This window comes from Tursiops truncatus, chromosome 16 (genome assembly GCF_011762595.2).
Source record: "Tursiops truncatus isolate mTurTru1 chromosome 16, mTurTru1.mat.Y, whole genome shotgun sequence".
Classification (NCBI taxonomy): Eukaryota; Metazoa; Chordata; class Mammalia; order Artiodactyla; family Delphinidae; genus Tursiops; species Tursiops truncatus.
In genome coordinates this window covers 5209946-5231369 of record NC_047049.1, presented here as the reverse complement: position 1 = coordinate 5231369, position 21424 = coordinate 5209946, and the positions used below count along the sequence as shown (strand labels likewise).

General features: G+C 50.1%; 1 protein-coding gene across 1 annotated transcript in view; it reads left to right on the top strand.

The window, feature by feature from the left end:
• DOCK1 (dedicator of cytokinesis 1) overlaps positions 1-21424 on the top strand; it is a 517745-nt gene that overhangs the window by 81032 nt on the left and 415289 nt on the right. The window contains exons 6-11 of the mRNA XM_033841901.2: positions 3468-3592; positions 5079-5177; positions 6114-6186; positions 11586-11689; positions 12248-12431; positions 16882-16979. Of these exons, the coding sequence (XP_033697792.1) occupies positions 3468-3592; positions 5079-5177; positions 6114-6186; positions 11586-11689; positions 12248-12431; positions 16882-16979 (683 nt within the window). The remainder of the gene's footprint in view (positions 1-3467; positions 3593-5078; positions 5178-6113; positions 6187-11585; positions 11690-12247; positions 12432-16881; positions 16980-21424) is intronic.

Sequence of the window (21424 nt, the reverse complement as noted above, 5' to 3'; positions counted from 1 at the left end):
TTCTTCCCAAATCCCAGTGTCCTGAAGAAGACGACATGCTTTCCACCCAGCGTTTCCAAACAAGCAGGCCGAGCGTCATCTGGCCTGGACTGCTCTGGTCCCCTGGGGACCCTGGACAGCGATGGTGGTTACATATGCACATCGGCCACAGGGACCTCTGGAAGGGGTCAGCTCCTCCCAGCTGCCAGGGCTGTATGAGGGAGACAGGGACACACTACACATGTCTGGATAGACATCTGATCAAAAGAAGGAAGGGGGAGCAGAAAGTGACGGCCCAACACAAAGGCTGCCGCAGGGCGGATGCGCAGGTTCCACGCATGAAGCCTGTGAACGTTTACACCCGGTACCCGCTCAGTGTGTTTTAGGTATCACACTAGTATCGCCCCAACCCAACCATGGGTTTTACGCTTATTAAACTGATAATGAGAGCCCATGTTAAGGTTAACCTCTGATATTTACATATGCCTTCAGTTTCCAAGTGACATTCATATTAATCATCTGATTTGATTCTCAACGAGATCTTGGGAAGCATGAATCTTTATCCTTGATAACCGTGGGATACTTTTTGGTTTGCAAATACTGCTTCCATTAATAATCTAGCTTGATTCCATATAAGGATCTTGGAAGCCTACAAATTGGTGTTGAACTAATTCCCATCAAGATTAAGCCACAGCCTGAAGACACATGGGTAACGAGCAGTGGAAACGGGGCCAGAGCACCCCGTGGTCGGTGCTCCCCTGCAGCCTCCGGGTACAGGGCTTCGCTGTAGGTTCACAGGGAGAGCTGGGCACTCAGTGTGCCTCAGCGTTATTGCTTCGTTGATTTTAGGGCATTTTAGGGACATGTTCTTTCTGCTCCCTCTGCCTTTCAGGGCTGTTGTGGGTCATTGTCTACTCTGTCTGTTAAAACGATAGGAAAGACATCTAACATCAGCTAGATTGAGTGTTTGCCAGTCTCACCTGTAGAGGAGGTAAGCATGACACTCAGCAAGTTAAGAAACGATGGAACACCTATTGCTTGTATGAGTCAAGGCTGTTCTATATGCAGCTAATTAACTTGGACTTCCGAGTGGACATACTGTTTGCATTTGGATTCGAGGTGCAAATTTGTAGATGAGGATAACGTCATTGACATCATGCATTTATCTTGGGTGACCTGAGGAGGCCCTCGTGTGCAAAGGGAAACCTGGGAAACTTCTGGTTCACACTGCCTGTGCCTCCCTTACAATTGATAGACTTAAAAAGTAAGTCTAAACCTCTAAGGTAATCTCGTGATCGATGCATGGGAAGACTGTGCAGCTGGCTTGTTCCATCTCCTAAGTCTGGGGTTGGGCTTCCCGTAGCGAGCAAGCGCGGCTTGAGTGAGTCCCCCACATCCTCGGTCGCTGAGTGACCACTGAGAGGCTGTGAGCACCGCACCTTACCCTTCTGGGGGGGCTCTCTCAGACCCCCGCCTTCAGCCTCGCAGAACCTGTGCCTTCTTGTATACGCGTGTTTATGGAGACGTGCATCTCCTTTGCGCGGTGGGAGAGCCATCCGTGTCACTGTTGCTGGTTCTCCTACCTTCTCGTGACCCGCTGGGAATCCCTAGGTCCTTCTGAAGGATCCTGGTGGGGAAGCAGAGTTGTCGCCGGAGCTGGGAAGGCGGCTGGAGGCTTGGATGGGCCACCTGTATCTGCTTCCAGCCTCCTTCCTCCCCAGAATGAGAACCTTGTAGCCCGGGAGGCATTTGCTGAGACCCCTTTGTGAGTGAGTGCCCATCGGGGTTATCGACCTCCTATAAATTGGGTCTTACTCTTGGGCTGGAGTCAGCATCCCTAGGCCCATAGGAGGAGGGGACCCTGAGGTTCGGCCACCTCCCTGCCCAGCGCATGCTGCCTCTCTGGCTGACGAGGCCCGTGTGAAGCTGCCGTGGCCCTTTTTGATTATGGCGTTGGTGCTTTGATAGAATTTTCAGGCGGAGCCCTTGTATAGACTACCCTGCCTTATCCATCAGGCCGTTTAGTGGTGAGTGGCCTGGGAGAGTAAGTGACTGGTCTGAGGTCACACAGCTAATTAGCGGCAGGTCCTGGACGGCAGCCTTGCCTCCTGCCCCCAGCCCTGTACGCCATCCTTCTTAACTTCTCCGTGGTCGCGGTCGGCGATCACAGCCCTACTTCTTTGCCAGCAGCTACTGTGGCAGTGGTAGCAACCCGCTGGGGTTATTACAATAATGACTTTTAAATGAAAGCTTAATCTAATAGTTGGATACATTAAAAGCCAGAATAGAGCAGTCTAGAAAGCAAAAGAAAAACAAGAAAGCAAGGGGATTTTTTCTCTTCGGGGATCCTTGTTCTTTGCCCAGAGCAGGTCATTTGCTGCTCCTGGCCACACTGTTGAGGCAGCCAGACAGACAGCAGAGCAGCCGTCAGAGCGTAGCGATGCTTCCTCTAAATCATGTTGCTGATGAAGCTTGCAGAGTTCTCCCAGTCGGACCATTACCAGGGGCTTTGTGTATTCTCAGGAGCGGGAAGCGTCTCGAGCTCACTTGTTGCGTGTGTGTGTGGTGGTATTTTTGGGGGCACAGTTTAAGGCCCATCTCACTTAAAAAATGTATGAGGCTTTGCTCCCTGTGTCCCCGTTCAGGATCTTGACAACTGCCTGCCAGGAAGAGAGAGGATTCTTTGCAGAAAGTTTCTCTCTTGACCCATCCCTAGTCCCTGATCCTAAGTGTCAACTCAGGACATTGGCTTGGGGTTCAGATACTGTTTTTGTTCAACTCCTCAGTGGAACGAAAAGGAGGCCAGTATTGCTGGTTATCCTTGGTGTGCCAGTGGGTGTTGGGATATTCCTTGGCTACTGAGCCTCAGATGACTGCAGCCATGCCCTAACAAGGGGTGGCGATGTGGGTTGCAGTGGGCCACGGATGCTGGGGGTTGGGGGGGGGCTAGCGTCTGCGCAAACCCACTGACAGCATTCGAGCTGCCCTGGGCATGGGCTGCCCATGGAGTGTGAGAGCTCCTCTGCCCACGTGAAGCACCAAGCAGATAATTAGGGGCCCTGACGTTTTCCTCTTTCTTGCAAGTCTTATAGTGATGAAAATTGCCTTTGTCATGCTGTTAAATGCGGACGCTATTTTGTAGAAAATATTTCATAATCATCTAATACAGTATTTATGATACTCTGCTAGGAATGGCAGAAATCACAGTTACACTGTGAATAATGGATTGGTTTTTTTTTTTTTTTTTTTTCTATTTTTGCGGTACGTGGGCCTCTCACTGTCATGGCCTCTCCCGCTGCGGAGCACAGGCTCCGGACGCACAGGCTCGGCGGCCATGGCTCACGGGCCCAGCCGCTCCGCGGCACGTGAGATCTTCCCGGACCGGGGCACGAACCCGTGTCCCCTGCATCGGCAGGCAGACTCTCAACCACTGTGCCACCAGGGAAGCCCTATGGATTGGTTTTAAAGGTGTAATTTTTTCCCCCCAGGTGATGTCCGAAACGATATCTACGTAACATTAGTTCAAGGAGATTTTGATAAAGGAAGCAAAACGACGGCAAAGAATGTTGAGGTTACAGTGTCTGTTTACGATGAAGATGGAAAACGACTGGAGGTATTGATTGTTGCAAAGTTGAACCTGTAGTGTTTAAGTTTTACTTCCCAAGTGTGCGCCTTGGCTCTGCTGCAGGATGCCAAAAGCCACGATCTCATTTCTGGGGAAGAGCGTTTGCTTTTTCTTCCTTTTCTTCCCTTGCCTAAGAGGGCTGGTTTCTACCGGGTCCCAGCAGCCGGCCTGTCTCAGGACGACCCTGGGGTCCTGACCACCTTCTTTTTATTTATTTGTTTATTTTTGGCTGCGTTGGGTGTTCGTTGCTGCGCGCGGGCTTTCTCTAGTTGCGGTGAGCGGGGGCTACTCTTCGCTGTGGTGCACGGGCTTCTCATTGCGGTGGCTTCTCTTGTTGCGGAGCACGGGCTCTAGGCGCATGGGCTTCAGTAGCTGTGGCTCTTGGGCTCTAGAGCGCAGGCTCAGTAGTTGTGGCGCACGGGCTTAGTTGCTCCGCGGCATGTGGGATCTTCCTGGACCAGGGCTTGAACCCGTGTCCCCTGCATTGGCAGGCGGATTCTTAACCACTGCGCCACCAGGGAAGTCCAACTGACCACCTTGTTTTCCAAACTCTATCCTGGGGTCCCACTTGCCGGTGTAAACCCGCGGCTCAGAGGGCGAATGATCACGTTAGAAGTTCAGATACTGTTATTAGCATCTTTTGAGACAGATGGAAACTGAGCCCCAGAGAAATCAGTCACCTTGCTCAAGGTCAGAGAGCTCATGAGAGGTGGAACTGGGTTGTGAATCTGGGCCTCTGAGCCTTGTGCTCTGCTCGGTGGTGGTTACCAAGACCTCCTCCTGCGTGGTCACAGCAGCCTGCAGGTGCCCTGGGAAGTGCTCAGAGGCTGCGGGCTTCTCTGAGGACTGGAGGCTGAGCCCAAGCTGGGGCCCTCCGCCAGCTGCTTCTCTGGCCCGTGGCTGCAGCCTGGGCTCCCCTGGGCCCACGTGGCTGAGAGCAGTGCCCTGTGGGTGCTCCTGAGGCCCAGCTGCGCCAGGAGGTGGGTGACATCCTTTCTCTCTGGGTGGCCTGTGTCCAGTGTCCCTGCCCTTTTCCCCTGGGCTTTACCGGTCTCGCTCTCCGTAGAGGCGAGTGGTCAGTGTCTGTGGCTAAAGAAGGGACAGAGTGCTGCCACCTCCTTTTTGGTCTGTAGCCCTTTACTCCAGCCGCCGAGTCAGGCAACTTGCTGCGGGTCCAGGGTGAAAGTTATTAGGGGTAAGGGTACGAAGGATGGAGGACAGTAGCGTCCCCATATACCGCATAACCATGAAGATCTTAGATGTCTGTGAGCAAGGTTTTCTGCTGGCTGCTGGCTCCAGCCAGATCTGTTCTTCCATTGCTGGGAGGTGTTCCATGGGCCATGGGGTTTTAGGTGTTCCCCGAGGGCCCTCGCTCCTTCTGGATCATCAAACCGGGTGGGGGGTTGGGGGACATGGATGCAGCCTCAGACTCTGTGAGGGCTGATGCGATCTCTTTATGCCTCTTCTTTTAAAGCATGTGATTTTCCCGGGCGCTGGTGATGAAGCTATTTCAGAATACAAGTCCGTGATTTATTACCAAGTGAAACAGCCGCGCTGGTTTGAGACGGTTAAGGTATCATTTGCATGGTCCTTTTCCCATGGGGTTGATTATGAAATGCTCATTTGTACCCTGAGGAAGTTCCCACCTCCTGCCCAGCCCAGGGCTGCCCACCGTGGACACCCTCCGCCAGCCCCCAAGGCACGTTCAACAAAGTCCTTTAGGGTTGCTAAGGAACCATGCTGGTGTTTCTTGGCATTTACATCTACTCTCATCTCCTTTGGGACCTAAAACCAGGACTTTCCTGGAGACAAATACAGAGTCCTTTAAAGATAGCAATTGTCTTTCTCTTTCGGGTCTGTTTTATGTGTGGCATGCTGTCTTTACACCAAATGGAAGAAAATAGAGATGATAATACACGGAGGGCATCGCTGGAGAGATGCGTCCTGTTCCCTTGGCCTCAGTGCTCTGCGGCTCCTAACGCAGCCCGCGGATACCCGCACGCAGCCCACACACCACGCACGGGCTTGGGTACTGGGACACCAGGCCAGCGGCTGGCTTTGGAATACAGATGTTAGCTATTAGGGACAGTCGGCTTAAAGGCAGCAGGTATTAAGTCTTTTTCCTTTTACTGTAAGTCACAAAGGGACCGCCTTCTCGCTGCAGCCGAGGGCGGGTCCCTACAACCGTAGAGGGAATACAGACACCTCCGAATCGGGGCCAAAATCGAAAATGGTAACTTTTAAACATAGACTCTTCACACTGAGGGTCACATTTAAAAACAAATTCGGCTGCCTTGTCCAGTGTGCCTGGCATCCCGGACAGTATTATCTGGTGTAAATTTTCAAAGGGCATTTGCTTCTGGGACAGTCATACCGGGGATGAGGCGTATGGTGTCTTCTCCCTGCAGCGCAGAAGAGCGTAGAGTGGTCCAGGATGTCTCCAGGGGAACAACGCTGATGGAGCGAGAAGATTTCCTAAAGGTGCTCAGCTTCTCTCTCTATTCCGCAGGTGGCCATCCCCATTGAGGACGTGAACCGCAGTCACCTCCGGTTTACCTTCCGACATAGATCGTCCCAGGACTGTGAGTAACCACATGCTTCGTTATCCCGTGTCTATCATGCACTTACTCTGGATGGTTCTAGAACGTGGCTACTGTAACACAGTGAGGTCTTGACACTTCAGCTCCGCGCCCACGCGGACCTGCTCCCGTGGAGTGCTGTCCACTCTGATTGAGTTGATCCCAGGAGCTCTTCAGTTTCTTCTCAAATTTGTCTGATGAGGTGCCGCTCCTTCCTGCTTGCCCCTTGGGTTTCCTCTTTCCCCTCTGGCTTGTAATACTGCCCCGTCCATCAGAAAAGTCACTGAGATATAATACCTAGATTTCAAAAATCACTCTTGATGCTCTTGCGTCGGTGTTGAAAACCTCTGGCTTTGCTGGCAGGTGCTGGTGCCTGGAGCTCTGGCTTTGCCTTTTCTCGTCCACGTTGGTGTAGCCTTGGCCATGAGGCCGAGACTTTGGGAGGAAAGAAGTTTGAATCAGTCAGCTTCCGGGAGGATTCATTATCGATGTTAGAAGTTTGTCTCATTGCCTGTGTTGAATTCGTTGTCTGCGAAGGACATCACCCTGTTCTAGACACTAAGTAAGATACCGCAAGAGGAAGATGCGCCCCTGCCCCTCGTGGTCTCCATGCATCTGGCGGCGGGCTAAGGTTTGAGAAAATAAGTGACGCTGGGTCACGTGTGCAGCGGCATCGAGGGAACGGTGGTCTGGGTGGGCGCACTTGTCACCCACCAGCCTGTGGGGGCCAGAGCCCTGCGGTTGGGGGACCTCAGCCCTGGCTCTGTGTATCTTCACAGATGTTTCAGCCTGAGGAGGGGAATGCATGGGGGCTGCCGATCCCTCAGCAGGATGCCGGCCGTAGGATAGGGCTGCACGGGACCACCGCTGCTGTGATGGTGTGTCCACCCTCCTTACTGTTTCTGGGGGCCTGCCTGACCTGTGCCCTCCCCAGAGCGTGGAGCCCGCAGAGGCAAGGGTGCAGGAGAGCAGCCGGGAGGGTGAACACGTGAGCAGAGGCGTGAAGTTGGGGGTACGTAGACCCCTGTGTGGGACCAGTGAGAAGCTCTGTGAGGTTGAAGAGGCGCGAGGACTACAGGGCTGGTGTGTGGAAAGTGTGACTGGCAGCCCGAAGATGTGCTTGCGTGGGGTGAGACCGGTAGGTGGCTGAACCAAGGGGTCTAGAACAGCACGGGGTCCCTCGTGGTGAGTGGGCGTGTGGAGGATGCCGGGGGTGGGTGGGAGCGCTATAGAGCATCATTCCAGCCCTCCTCTTGTCCCAGTGCTTAAGGGGCCAGCTGAGAAGGGGTCGGGGCCCAAGCAGTGTAGGAGGCGCAGGGTGTGAAGTCTGGGCAGCTTGGAAAGCCGGGCCCGCCCCATTTCGGGCCAAATCCAGGCCACCAGGCAGCGGGCTGGGGTCTGCTAACTGTGGGCACTCCTGGACGGCTGAAACGTGGATGGATAAGATGTTCGGACGGATGCGGACACCTCTTTGTACGTGTTCATCGTGCTTTTACTCTCTCCTGGCGCAAGTATTTTTACCACGTTATTTAGATGAGTCCTCACCACGATGCCATGTGGTAGATCATTGGCGCTTCCTACATTACAGATGAGGAAACTGAGCCTCAGAGACCCCACCTCCGTGGCCCAGAGTCACCTGATGGTCAGTGGAAGACCTCTGGTTCCCACCCCAGTCCTTGTGTCTCCCCTGCCTTTGGGGAGCACCGAGGCCACTGCCGTCATTTGGTCTGTGTTGAGCACCTGCTGTATACACAGCTCACGCAGAGAGTTCTCCTCTTGCCAGACTTAGGTTGGGTTGAGGCGTGAGATCGGCTCGCAGGAGCCACGTGCGGAGCAGCGGCCTGGGAGCGTCGCATGCGTTAGGCAGAGGTGCGGGGTGAGCAGGGTCAGGTGGGTGATTGGGGGAATTGGGGACAGGTAGGTCCTCAGCCAAGTCCCAGAAGGTGTGGTGGGCCCAGCGCCCTGCACACCGGAAGTTGCCGGGGGTGGGAATGGGCTGCAGGGGAGGAGAGGGTGGGGAGCCCTGTTGCAGGGCAAGGACAGAGTTCTAGAATGCACAGGGGACTTGTCTCAGAAGCACGCTCCCTCTTTAGAACAAGCTCATTCTCTCTAATTAATAGATTACACCAGGGCAGAGGGATCTCTTTGGTAGCATTTTAATTTTCAAAATCCTTGTTTTTCTTGTCAGTTTTAAGTACTCATTATAGACAAGATGCTATCACCCGGCCTCCCACGACACATTTGCATAATTAATGAAGTCTCCCCGGCCACAGCTGGTGGGGTTTGGGGAACGTGTCGAGCATTGCAAGTGGGATGCTGACGACGTCCCGAGCTGTCCGCTGCCGGCGGGGTGGGGGCCAGTGGGGCCCGTGCCGCGGCCTCGTCTGCAGATGCTCTGGGTCAGAAATGGGAGGAAGGCCACGCTGCATGCCCTCCCCGCCGCCCCAGGCAAAATGCGTGCTCTTTACCCCAAGTGGAAGAAAGTGAGGGGATTTCTCCTACCGGGAGCTGTCCTTGGGGCTGGGACGTTTGGCGCTGGTGTGACCGTCTAACACTCTGCTGCCGCTTGTTAGCCGTTCCGAACGCATCAGCTGGTGTTCTGTGTGGATGCGGGCAGATGAGTGGCTTCTGGGGCCGGCCTGCCAGGAGCCGAGTTTCCCTTGTTTGCAGGGGGCTGGTTGGGTCCGCCAGCGCTGCCCGCCCTCTGGGCATGTGGTCTTCTTCTGTGGCCTCTGACGTTTTGTAAATTTCTTGTCTGCCTCATAATGGCTGCTAATGAGGATGTCACAAATGCAGTCCATCCCCTGTGTGAAGATGCAGAATATTAATAAAAGGTGCACTTTTCAATTGTGTGCTACTGAAGAGTAGGGCCAGGGGAAGCCTTCTGCTGGCAGATATGCTCACGTGTCCTGAACTGCAGCTGCTTTCAGAGAGATGTGTTTTTAATTTTTTTCATGTCAGCCCAAACTTAAAAGGATCTCTTCCTTCTCACCTGAACACTGAGTTTTACGTTTTTAAGAACCCTTTCACAAAGTTCTTTCAATTTCTAGAAGTACATATTTTTTGCTTTTATCCCTCCCTTTAGCTTTGGTTGGTCAGTCGTTCATCCAGCTAATTAGCTAGCATTTATTGAGCACCTAATGTGTGCCAGACCCGATGGACACCAGGAACGCAAAGACTAATGAGACGTGGTATCTCAGGCAGTGATGTCCTATAGCAAATATTTTGAGCCCCTGACTCAAGGTGGGCAGATGTATGCTCTTCAACCTCTGTCCTTTCATCTCCAAAAAGAGAATCTGGGATCTATAATTTTTTTTTTTTTTTTTTTTGCGTCCCGGCAGCCGTGGCTCACGGGCCCAGCTGCTCCACGGCATGTGGGAATCTTCCCAGACCGGGGCACGAACCCGTGTCCCCTGCATTGGCAGGCGGACTCTCAACCACTGCGCCACCAGGGGAGCCCATGGGATCTATAATTTTAAAGGTCTTTTCTAGCCCTGAAACTCAGTGTTTCCGTGCTGTGTTCAGCTTACATCTTGAAAAATTCATCACAAATCCATTTCTTCAGTCCAGACTCCTCATCTATCTCTACCTGATCTGGCACCTGCCCACCTTGGAGCTCTCACTGCCTACCACTCACCAGCCACACGGGCTTCTAGTCCCCAAGCAAGGCAGGCTGGTCCCACTTTAGGGCTTCCGTATTTGGCCATCTCTTTTCCTGGAGGGTTTACATCTTGGCTCATACGTCATCAGGAAGGTCTTCTCAGAGAGACCTTTTCCAACCATCCAGCTGGGTGGTCCCTGTTCCCATCAGCGCACTTTAACAAGCCACCAATTTTTGTTTTATTTGTTATCTGAAAGGACTTTAAAAAAATAAAAAATTATTTATTTATTTTGGCTGCACCAGGTCTTAGTTGTGGCTCACCAGCTCCTTAGATGTGGCATGCAAACTCTTAGTTGCGGCATGCATGCGGGATCTAGTTCTCTGACCAGGGATTGAACCTGGGCCCCCCATTAGGAGCACGGAGTCTTACCCACTGGACCGCCACGGAAGTCCCTGAAAGGACTTGTTTGTTGGCGTCTCCCCATCTAGAACAAATATTTGAGTACCTAACTTATATAGCAGAGGCACTATTTCATGCACTGGGGAAATAGCAGTGAAAAAATACACAATGTCTTTTGCATGGGAAAGCCCAGTGGATGAAACTAACAATAAACGTCCTCTCCCCCCTCCCCTGGCCCTTTCTCATGCACAGACACCCTACAGGCTTGGTAATCTCTTGGTAATCTGGTAGTAATCTCTTGGTAACCTGTTGTCTTAATCTGCTTGGGCAGCCATTACAAAATACCATAGACTGCGTGCCTTAAGCAACAGAGATTTACTTTCTCACAGTTCTGGAGGCTGCAAGTCCGAGATCAGGGTACCAGCATGGTCAGGTTCTGGTGAGGACCCTCTCCCAGGTTGCAGACGGCCGCCTTCTCTCTGTGAGCTCACACGGAGAGGGACCACTCTGGTGTCTGTTCCCCTTCTTATAAGGGCACCCGTTGTATAGCGTCAGAGCCTCACCCTTATGACCTTTTAACCTTAAGAACCTCCTTCTAGGCCTTTTCTCCAATACAGCCACATGGTGGGGGCGGTTAGGCTTCAGCATAAGAATTTTGTTGAACAAAACAAAACATAACAGTTCAGCCCATAGCGACTATGAAGAACTGACCAGGGTAGGCGTTTGCTCTTCTAGGCAGGCTGGTCACTTCAGAGCAGGTGATACTTTGGCAGAAACTTGAATGAAGTGAGAGAATGAGTCTCACATGCTAATTCTGGGGGAAGGACTTTCTTGCCAAAGAGAACAACATTTCACAGTAGGGTGTTTAGTCCACTTGGGACTTGTATTTGTGGAGGGTGTGAGGTGAGCGTCCATCTGTTTTGTTTGTCCCTGCTGACACTCTGAAGGGTCTGCCCCTTCCCGTGGTCACTTGCAATGGCCTGTGTTTTCATGCCCTGTTTGTTCCCACTGGTCTGTGAATCCCTGTGTTAAAAACCCACCATCTTCATTGTTACCACTTTCCAGTTCCTGTTGGGTTTTAGTACTGCAGGCTTTCCTCCACGTTCCTTTTCAAAACCATCCTCCTACTGTTGGTCCTTTACTGTAGAATCAGTTTTCAAGTTTCACAAGGAAGCTCTCCCATGAGATTTTGATTGTAATTGCTTTGAATTTACAGATTAGTTTGAGCACAGCTGATCCTTTTATGATAAGTGAACGTTGTCTATATCTCCGTTTATGTTTACTTTAACATCTGTCAGAACAGTTTTGTAATTTTTTTCAGAAAGGCAGCCCTTGTAGCATTTTATGATGTTCTTTTTTGTCGTGATGGCAGTAGAAAATGATTATTAATTTCCGTTGCAGCTAAGGATAAATCCGAGAAGATATTCGCACTCGCTTTTGTAAAGCTGATGCGTTACGATGGGACCACCCTAAGAGACGGGGAACATGATCTTATTGTCTATAAGGTACGCTCTTCTGTTGGTGCAGTGTTGCTAATATTGACTGTTTCAAGTCTTTCTGGGCTTCCTGGCCTGAGCTGACATTTCCCATCTTTGTGAGAACACTGCTATCTAGCAACATTTAATTATGTAAATGAACATTTCAGATGACCAGCTGTCCCTGAGGAGAGAAGCTGATACACAATAACACATTAAGTGCTGTTTAAAAAAATCCTCTGTGTGAATGAATTCATCTACAGGAATAAGGGAAATCATTAAAATAAGCAGGTTAGCACAGGGAGCTCTGCTCAATACTATGGAACAGCCTAGTTGGGAAAAGAATTTGAAAAAGAATAGACACATGTATATGTATAACTGAATCACTCTGCTGTACACCTGAAACTAACACAACACTGTTAATCAACGATACTCCAATATAAAATAAAAAGTTAAAAAAATAAGTGGTTTAGCAAATGATAAAGAGCAAATATCATGATGGTTAAAAGGATTAAGGATCCTAAGGGGTAGAAAATATTGCACGGGATTGTCAGTTGTATTTGACCTGTTGCATCATTAAACCCACAGGCCGAAGCGAAGAAGCTGGAAGACGCCGGCACGTACTTGAGCCTGCCGTCCACCAAAGCCGAGTTGGAAGAGAAGGGCCACTCGGCGACGGGGAAGAGCATGCAGAGTCTTGGGAGCTGCACCATCAGCAAAGATTCCTTCCAGATCTCAACTCTCGTGTGCTCCACCAAACTGACCCAGAATGGTGGGTTTGGGGCCAGAAACGGGTTCGCCCCTGGAGTTTTTCTCCTTCAACCCCATCTTTCTCGTGCTCCCTGCTGAATGGAGGAGGCTTCCTTAGGTCCCTGAAGCCTGCCGGCGAGTCATTCACACCTTCCCTCCGTAATGGCCCGTGTGGATGCTGTTGGACAAGGAGAGAGGGAGAGGGTGACATTGTTCTGCTTTGAAACTCACGTTCTGATTTTATGCTAAGGATGAACCTCAAAGAGAGAGAAAGCAATGGATTTACTTTAAAAAAAAAAAAAGCTTTCTGGCCAAGGGAAGGGAGAAATCCACACAATTTGGAGTCAGACCAAAGCCCTGAACTTGAGCCTTGGCCCTGTGCTAATAACTCTGGGAATGACCTCGAACTAGAGTCTCTGAGCTCATTTTCCTCATCTATACCCTGGCTATAATGCCTGCCTCAGAGGGCTGTCTGAGGGCTACGGGAGCTCTAGGGGGTGAGGCCCCTACCCTCCTTGGGTCTTCCCCTCTCTCAGCTACTCATTGAGATAATTACCAGTTACCTTTAGTTTTACAAGTTGGTGTTGACGACATTTCTAGTCCCCCTGACAGCGAGATAAGGCACCCCTTGCTGATGCACTCACACCAAAGTGCGACCTTAACGCAGCATCAGATGGTGCCCAGTGTCCCCACGCTGCGGCCCGGGTGCTCGACATTGTTCCCACGGACTTGCAGCCTCCACAAGGCATGGCCGTGCGGCCAGGGCGCTCCTGATTCAGACCACACTGTCTGGTCGAGGCAGAGGGTCCTCTGCACAGATCTTACATTGAAAAATCGAGTTCACCAAATGTGATGGTCTCACAGCCGTGCAGAGTAGCTTCACGTTCTCTTGAAAGTCAGCTTGAAAATCCAATATGTTTTCCTCTCAGCCACTGATACGGATTTTGATTATTAATGTCGGTTGCTGTCGTGAATCGTGTTCCCGGGGGTTGTCCGTAAAGCTTGGCAGTAGTCTCGGATGGGCTCAAGGGACAGTCATCGTGTGGACTTTAACAGGCTGATCACAGGACAGAAGGAACCTGTCATCTGGAAGGCCCTGCGTGGTAGTGGAGAGCGCGGGTCCTGATCAGGCTTTCACTGCCTGCTCTAGTAACCTCCATGAGCAGACGGAAACCCTTCCCTGGGGCACTGTGTTCCGTGAACGCATGGGGAGGGGTAGATTATGTGCAGGGAGTTTGCAAGTTTAGTGCCCAGGGAACATGCTGTCAGCAAGGCGGGTGCTGGCTTGAGACTGGGTTATAGGAATGATGACCCCGTAGGTCAGATGTTACCCTCTGGATATGGCCCTGATAGTCAACTAGCCTGACAGCTGGCTACTCCTTCCAGGGCTTCATTTAACTCAGGGCAGCCTGTCCAATGGGGCACTTAAGCTTCTGCTTTGTCTGGCCATCTTCGCTGTGTGGGAAGCCACCTTCTTAGAAATGGGTCATGTTCCAAAAGCACGTTCGGAAGTTGTTATTTGGAACTTGAATATATTTTCCCCATTAAAACAGTGTGTTGAATAGCGGTTAGGTCATGAGGCCCACACACAGAATCCTTCTTAACCCACATATCCCTGGGGAAGACAACTGTGAACTAGGACATTCTCAAGGTATTAAGTCACAGTAATTTCCCGGGGAGATGTGTCCCACCTCCTGTCACCCTTAAGCTCTTTGAATCTCATCAGACACAGGGTAATCCCCTCTTCGGGACTGAGGGGCATAGCACGCTGGTCTCTCCAGTGGCTGTTGCCAGGCAACTAGGAAATTCCGATGTGATGCAGCTCACTAAGCGTGAGGGGGACACATCTTTTGTTGTTCATTTCACACCAGCCAACAATGCCTCTTTTCTGGATGGTGGCGTGTCAGGTGTGTGCAAGATGGGGCTGCCCCAATTGGCCTCTGGCATTGAGTCCCAGATTCTCATTTGAGGGAGTCATTTTTCTGAAACCATGACTTGTTACTGCGAAGTTCCATTTCTTAGGGAAAAGTGCGGCTGAATTATTCATCGAGGTTTGTATTAAACATCTCTGTTCTCAGCGTTATGCTGGATGCTTTGGGGGATAGAAAAAGAAGTAGGGGACGTGGTTCCTCTCCTCCATCAGCTTACTATGTAATTAGAGAGAGAGAAGCCATGAGGCAGAGAATTATTACGAGCCAAACTGTGGTGGTTCCCTGGGAATGAGAGGGGACAGAGAGGGTGTGGGGCTGAGCAAGCTACCCCTCCTCAAAGGTGTTTGTCCACTGCTAATTTGCCCAGCTGTATCTTTTCTCAAAAGTACAACACAGAGGCGAACCTCAGCCTCCCTCTAATCCGAAGTGCCACTAACTTTACATGAATGGGATCCAGAGTATTAGCTCACCTCCATTAAAAAAAACGCAGTGGTTAAGAATCCATCTGCCAATGCAGGGGACGCGGGTTCAGTCCCTGGTCCGGGAAGATCCCACATGCAGCGGAGCAACTAAGCCCGTGTGCCGCAACTACTGAGCCTGTGCTCTAGAGCCCGAGACCCACAACTGCTGAGCCCACGTGCCACAACTACTGAAGCTGCGTGCCTAGAGCCTGTGCTCCACAACAAGAGCAGCCATCGCAATGAGAAGCCTGCGCACCGCAACGATGAGTAGCCCCTGCTTGCTGCAACTAGAGAAAGCCCTTGTGCAGCAATGAAGACCCAGTGCAGCCAAAAATAAACAAACAAACAAAAAACCAAAGATAAGCGGTACCTTCTAGCATTCGCAAAAGCTGTTTAAAAATAAAACAAACCAAAAAAAAACCCACAAAAAAAACCGCTGGTAACTCTTATGAGGTGGAAATCTCCATTAACCCTGGGACTGAGAGCGTGTCTGGGCAGGATGTAGCCCTTCTCACGACTTCACTTTCAATTAGAAATTCAAACACGTTAACCTTCATGATGAATGGCTAAAATGTTCACCTCTTTGATGGGTGGCTGCTGTTGGTCTTCCTGCCTGGCATCACACTAAGTGCTCTCTCCACATCTTGCCATTTAAGTCTTGCACCAACCCTGTGACCCAGGTAACACTGTGCCCATTGTTCAGATAGAAAAACTGAGGTGAAGGTACGTGTCCAAGGTCACATCTTGGTGGCGTGGCCCGGCTGGTGTTTGAGTCTACTCTCTTTGCATTCTAAAGACACTAGGATGCTGTCCCCTTCACACTTTCCTGTTTGTAACTCTTCCCTTCATCAGCTGTACTTGGGGGTGAGGTGATATAAATGAGAATGTGTTTGGCGCTCATCCCCCGTATGCCTTTTGTGTGGTCTGATCCTTGAATTATAACTGGTGTCTTGTGTTCACTGAAATTCTACCTATTGCCAAAATTATATATTTTTTTTCAGTATTAACTAGGGTTTTTTTTATGGAGACAGTTTCTGTAGCAGAAGTTCATTCCCGATGAGCATAAACAGTAAATTAGATGTGCTTTGCTAACTGTGTTTTTTCAGGTAGTGGGATATTAATATGACTTCAGATGAAGACGTCCTTTCCCAGAGATGTTTTGGATTCTGTTTTCATGCCTTAAACAAAATCATTTCTCAACATTGTCTTCCACATTTAGTCTGCAAAAACCAATACGTTCAACTTGCAATTTTTCTATTAGAAAAGAAACATACAGAAACTTTTGGAAGGGCCAGGACTTGGTAAAGGTGGCAAGCTCAGTGCAGCAGGGGTCTCCAGGGCCAGGGTTCCTGTCTCCTTTGGGGACTGTCCCCTTGCATTCTCAGTACTTGAATTTATGTTGGTTATTTATTTTATCTTAAAAACCTAAGAATCTTATTCCTGAACAGGAGAAAACCCCTTGGCAGGAGCTGCCAGGACAGCACTGAATGGCCAGCAGCCTTGCAGGCCTGCTGCTCTTCTCATCTGCCTACTTGTGGCCTGGCCCTCTTCCATGCTCTGATCTGCCTTCTTGTGGGTTCGAGAGGCCGGTCCCTCTTCCGTAGGCTCCCCAGATGCCTTTTTTTTTTTTTTTTTCCTGGCGGTACGCGGGCCTCTCACTGTTGTGGCCTCTCCCGTTGCGGAGCACAGGCTCTGGACGCGCAGGCTCAGCGGCCATGGCTCATGGGCCCAGCCGCTCCGCGGCATGTGGGATCCTCCCGGACCGGGGCACAAACCTGTGTCCCCTGCATCGGCAGGCGGACTCTCAACCACTGCGCCACCAGGGAAGCCCTCCCCAGATGCCTTTTGAAAGCTTCCATGTGGAAATCATTTCATGGTAAATGTAGTTGGAAATAATGAATCCAGTCACACTGGGTGTCAAGGATGTTGCTAGAAAGTAATGAAATATTTACGTGGCGCACGTTTCCAAATAGGCTTGGTTCATCTGTTCAAAAAATGATTTAGAGGACCTCACACGATGGGTGAACGAGGGAGACAGAGTCCTTGCTGTGAGGAACTGATGTTCGTTTACTGTTTCCAGTGGACCTGCTGGGGCTGCTGAAGTGGCGATCCAACACCAACCTGCTGCAGCAGAACCTGAGGCAGCTGATGAAGGTGGATGGTGGCGAAGTGGTGAAGGTAACGTGGCTCCCATGCTGGTTCTGGTTGTTTTGTTGTCCTTACGGATATGAGGAGGTGTAGGCTCCGCCTCCCAAGATGGTACAGGCACGCCTCCGAGACACTGCGGGTTTGGTTCCAGACCACCACAGGAAAGCAAGTCACACGAATTATTTGGTTCCCCAGTGAGTATCAAAGTTACATTTACACTCTACTGTAGTCTGCTGAGTGTGCAGTAGCATCACGTGAAAAAAAATAAGTACAATATAAAATAGGTAGCCAACAAGGACCTACTGCATAGCACAGGGGACCATACTCAATATCTTGCCATAACCTATAATGGAGAAGGATCTGGCTTTCTGAGCTAGACCCCCGACAGGGGTCCCTACCGCATTGTTCTGGGTTCCCATCGTAACTTAAAGGGAAACTTTCACAATGTCCAGAGCCCTTCATGTCCTGCAAATGTCGGAGGAGGATGTCCTCAAATTCCTTGCAAGAGTTTTAGTTGTAAACAAAAATGACTAAATAAAATATTATTCACAATTAAAAAGAAAAGAATCTGAAAAAGAATATATATATATATATGTACAACTGAATCACTTTGCCATACACCTGAAACTAACACAACATTGTAAATCAGCTATACTTCAATTAAAAACAAACAAACAAACAGACAAACAAACAACAAGGGAATTCCCTGGCAGCCCAGTGATTAGGACTTTGCGCTTCCATTGCAGGGGACACGGGTTCTGGTTGGGGAACCAAGGTCCCACATGCCTCACAGTGAGTGGAAAAAAACAAAAGAAGAAAAAAGTTTAAACAAAAGAAACAAAAAACCCTCAAAATTAAAAACCATGTCCATTAAAAAAACAATTAAAAAATAACTTTATTGCTAAAAAATGCCAAGCCATCACCTGAGCCTTCAGCGAGTGATAATCGACAGTCACATCAAAGATCACTGACCGCAGATCACCAGCACAAACGTAATGATAATGAGGTTGGAGATACTGCAAGAATTATCCACATGTGACGCAAAGGCACAAAGTAAGCAAATGCTGTTGGAAAAACGGCTCCAGGGGACGCGCTGGACCCAGGGTTGCCACAGATCTTTGATGGGTAAGAACCACAGTGTCTGCCAAGTGCAGTAAAACGAGGTCCGCCTGGTCCTAAGCCTTTTAACACCTAGTGTCTCCGGGATGTTGACATACGCCTCTAAGGCAACAGAATCCTTCTTGGACTCTGGTCCGGGGAGCGCGGCCTGGCTTCACTGTGGTAGAAACAGGCTTTGGAATCAACCAGGTCTAGGGTTCTGCTTCCTCTTCCAGCGGATCCTCACTGTGGGGCTGACACAGGTTAAATAACGTCTTTAAACCTTGCTTTCCCCTGCTGTAAAATGGACATAAGCAGAGTGCCTTGTTCACAGGGTCCCTGTGGAGGTTAAATGAGGTACTGGCCCCTGGGAGGCGGTCGGGTAGTATCAGGATATATCAGTATCGCTGTCATGATCGCCGTGATCGATAACCCTGGCTCTCGACTCACCTAGGAGCCCTGTCATCGATGTGGAGAGCTTCGCGGTGTGTCAGAAAGATCATAGCACTCAGTCCTGTCTTGGCCGTTTTCCTCCCATGGGGTCTTGGATTAATTGCTTAGCCTCACACAGAGCAGGCCCTGGAGCAGTGCCCTTGAATCTTCATCTGCGATAGGACAGTCAGACTAGAGTGATCGGAGGTCCCTTTGAGCGCTCAGATTTGGTCATCGTTGGTGGTTCCAATATTTTCTTCAGTGAAAGGCTCTCCTTGCCACTCCTGTGCCCAGTGACTTCTCCTTGTATGTAAGGAAATGCATTTCTGTGGCCACTGGGCTCCACCTTGGCTGGCGTGTGCAACAAGCCGGGCCACCACTCGTGGCTGCCCGAGAGCAAGGTCCCCACGGCCAGGTCCGTGTCGCCGCCTCAGTTCTTTATCCTCCGGGAGAGGTGCTTGCGGAGGGAGACGACCTTATCTCTGTGAAAATTAATTACTTAAAATGGCCTTAATTAAGCGGCAGTGTGGTTAACTTCAGTAGAAATTAATTTGCTGGCATCGCTCTCCTAAATTCATTGTATAACCGTTCAAACATATCCTCACTGATCTTCAAATTTTAATCACCTTTTCCTGGCCCTTGTCTTCTTCTGCTGGCTTGGACAATGTTAACTGCATTTTAAACTTCCCTGGGTTCTATGAATTCCCTAATTCAGATGAAAACTGGGTGAATTAAGGTAACATCACTTTAAAAGACCCACAGTTAATGAAATTGTGTCCTCTTTCATTTTTCGGTCCCTGTATCACATCAGGAATTGTATTTATGTTGAACTATTGACACACTGACCAGGAAAGTTCTAGAACCGTCTGGTTTTATTGCCCCCCCTCAGTTCCTCTTATCTAATCTATTATCACATCTTGTTGTGCATCCCTGGAGATGGTTTTCTCACCTCTCTCCCTCTCCTTCCTGTGTTCACTGTGGTACTCCCCAGGGTTGGATGACCTGTCCGGCCCTTACTTGTTTTGCCTGTTTATTCCTTCCCATTGACAGTGTATCCTAATACCCTGTAGGCCTGGAGCAGGGAATAGACTCGTCTAAGGCCACCAGGCTGTTAACAGAGCCAGGAGCAGGGGGAATCCCAGCCTGCGTGGGGCTGCTTTTGTTCTGTTGAAGGACACTGATAGATTGTGGGTTTTATTCCATTTATTCGAGACCTCCCTTCTGTGTCTTTATAACTTTTAGTGGAGAGATGACATTGCTTGATAGACTGAGCAAAGTATTTGCTTGTTTAGTAAAAGTGACATTGCTTGAGAAAAGTATTTGCTCATTTAGTAAAAAGTATAGTTTCCCATTTTAGTGGGAAATGAAAATGGTGATTGTGCTCTTCCAGCGGATGGTCTTGGAGAGAGGGTGGGTGTCAGAAGAAGTCTTTCATGGCCTTGTGTGAGGGATCGCCTTCAGGACATTCGTGTCCCTGCACTGCTGCGGCTCTACGGCCAGATACACAAGGTCCCCGCTGTCTGCTGTCCTGTTTCTGTGTCATTTGTCTGGGTGGGGCTGGTAGACCTCTTTCCCTGAACTGTGACAAGCCAGGGCTTGGCACTGGACGCTGGTGTGTCTGTTGGCAGTAACATTGGGCTGTTAGCAGATGGCAGCGTCAAGTTTTTTTTTTTTTTTGCGGTACGCGGGCTTCTCACTGCTGTGGCCTCTCCCGTTGCGGAGCAGAGGCTCCGGACGCGCAGGCTCAGCGGCCATGGCTCACGGGCCCAGCTGCTCCGCGGCATGTGGGATCCTCCCAGACCAGGGCATGAACCCGCGTCCCCTGCATCAGCAGGCGGACTCTCAACCACTGCGCCACCAGGGAAGCCCCAGCGTCAAGTTTTGACCTTTGCAAAGCTTTTACAATCTGAAATGATGGGAAATGATACAAAAGTAACGAGAGGTGGTACAGGCTTAAACAATTACGGAGTGGACGGAGCCCTTGATGTCCAGGCCAGAATGCCTCCTGGTCCGGCTGGTTTCATTCCCGTGTCATTTATATGTGACGATTCTTGGCACAGACTAGGTGGTAGGTGGCACAGTGGAATAGAATGAGGATTTTATGCCTGACGCGTCTCAGATCACTTCCTAGGTCTGGGAACATGTCCTCCCTCAGGAAGAAGAGCTGTGGGGTGCTGGATTTGCAAGGTTCCACGGCTCACGGGGGGTGGGGAACGAGCAGTGGTTGGGGAGCAGGTCTCTGTGTTTAGTTTCTGTGTCTGCGGGTCGAACTGTTTGAGGTCCTCTGCTGGAGACATGAAGGCCCCTGAGGTTCTGTGCATGGGCTGAGCCGCCCAGGAAGATCTGGTCTAGGGATCTCACTCAGTTACACCTTTGTCCCGGCTGTGGGCCCGTCTCACTTACTCCTTTCGTTTTTAATAACCACTTGATTGAGATGTAATTCACATACCTGAAAGCACCTTTCCGTTTGTACAGTTCAGTGGTTTTCAGTGTATTCACAGAATTGTGCAGCTGTCCACACTATCTCACTTCAGAACAGTTCCACCACTGGAAAAAGAAACCCCATACCCGTTGGCCATCACTTCCACTCTCCCTGCAACCGGCTTTCTCTATGGATTTGACTATCCGGATATTTTATGTAAATTGAATCAGACAATACATGACCTTTTTTGACTGGCTTTCTTTTGCTTAGTGTAATGCTTTCAAGGCCTGTGGTGGCATGTATCAGAACTTCATTCCTTTCTATGGCTGAATAATAAATACTGCACTGTATGCATATGCCACAGTTTTTTTTATCCATTCATCAGCTGATGGACACATTTTGGCAATGATGAATAAAGCTGCTATGCGTATTTTCATACAAGTTTTTGTGTGGATGTATGTTTTCCATTCTTTGGGTTACAGACCCAGGAATGAAATGTTTGCGTTACGTGGTAAATGTACGT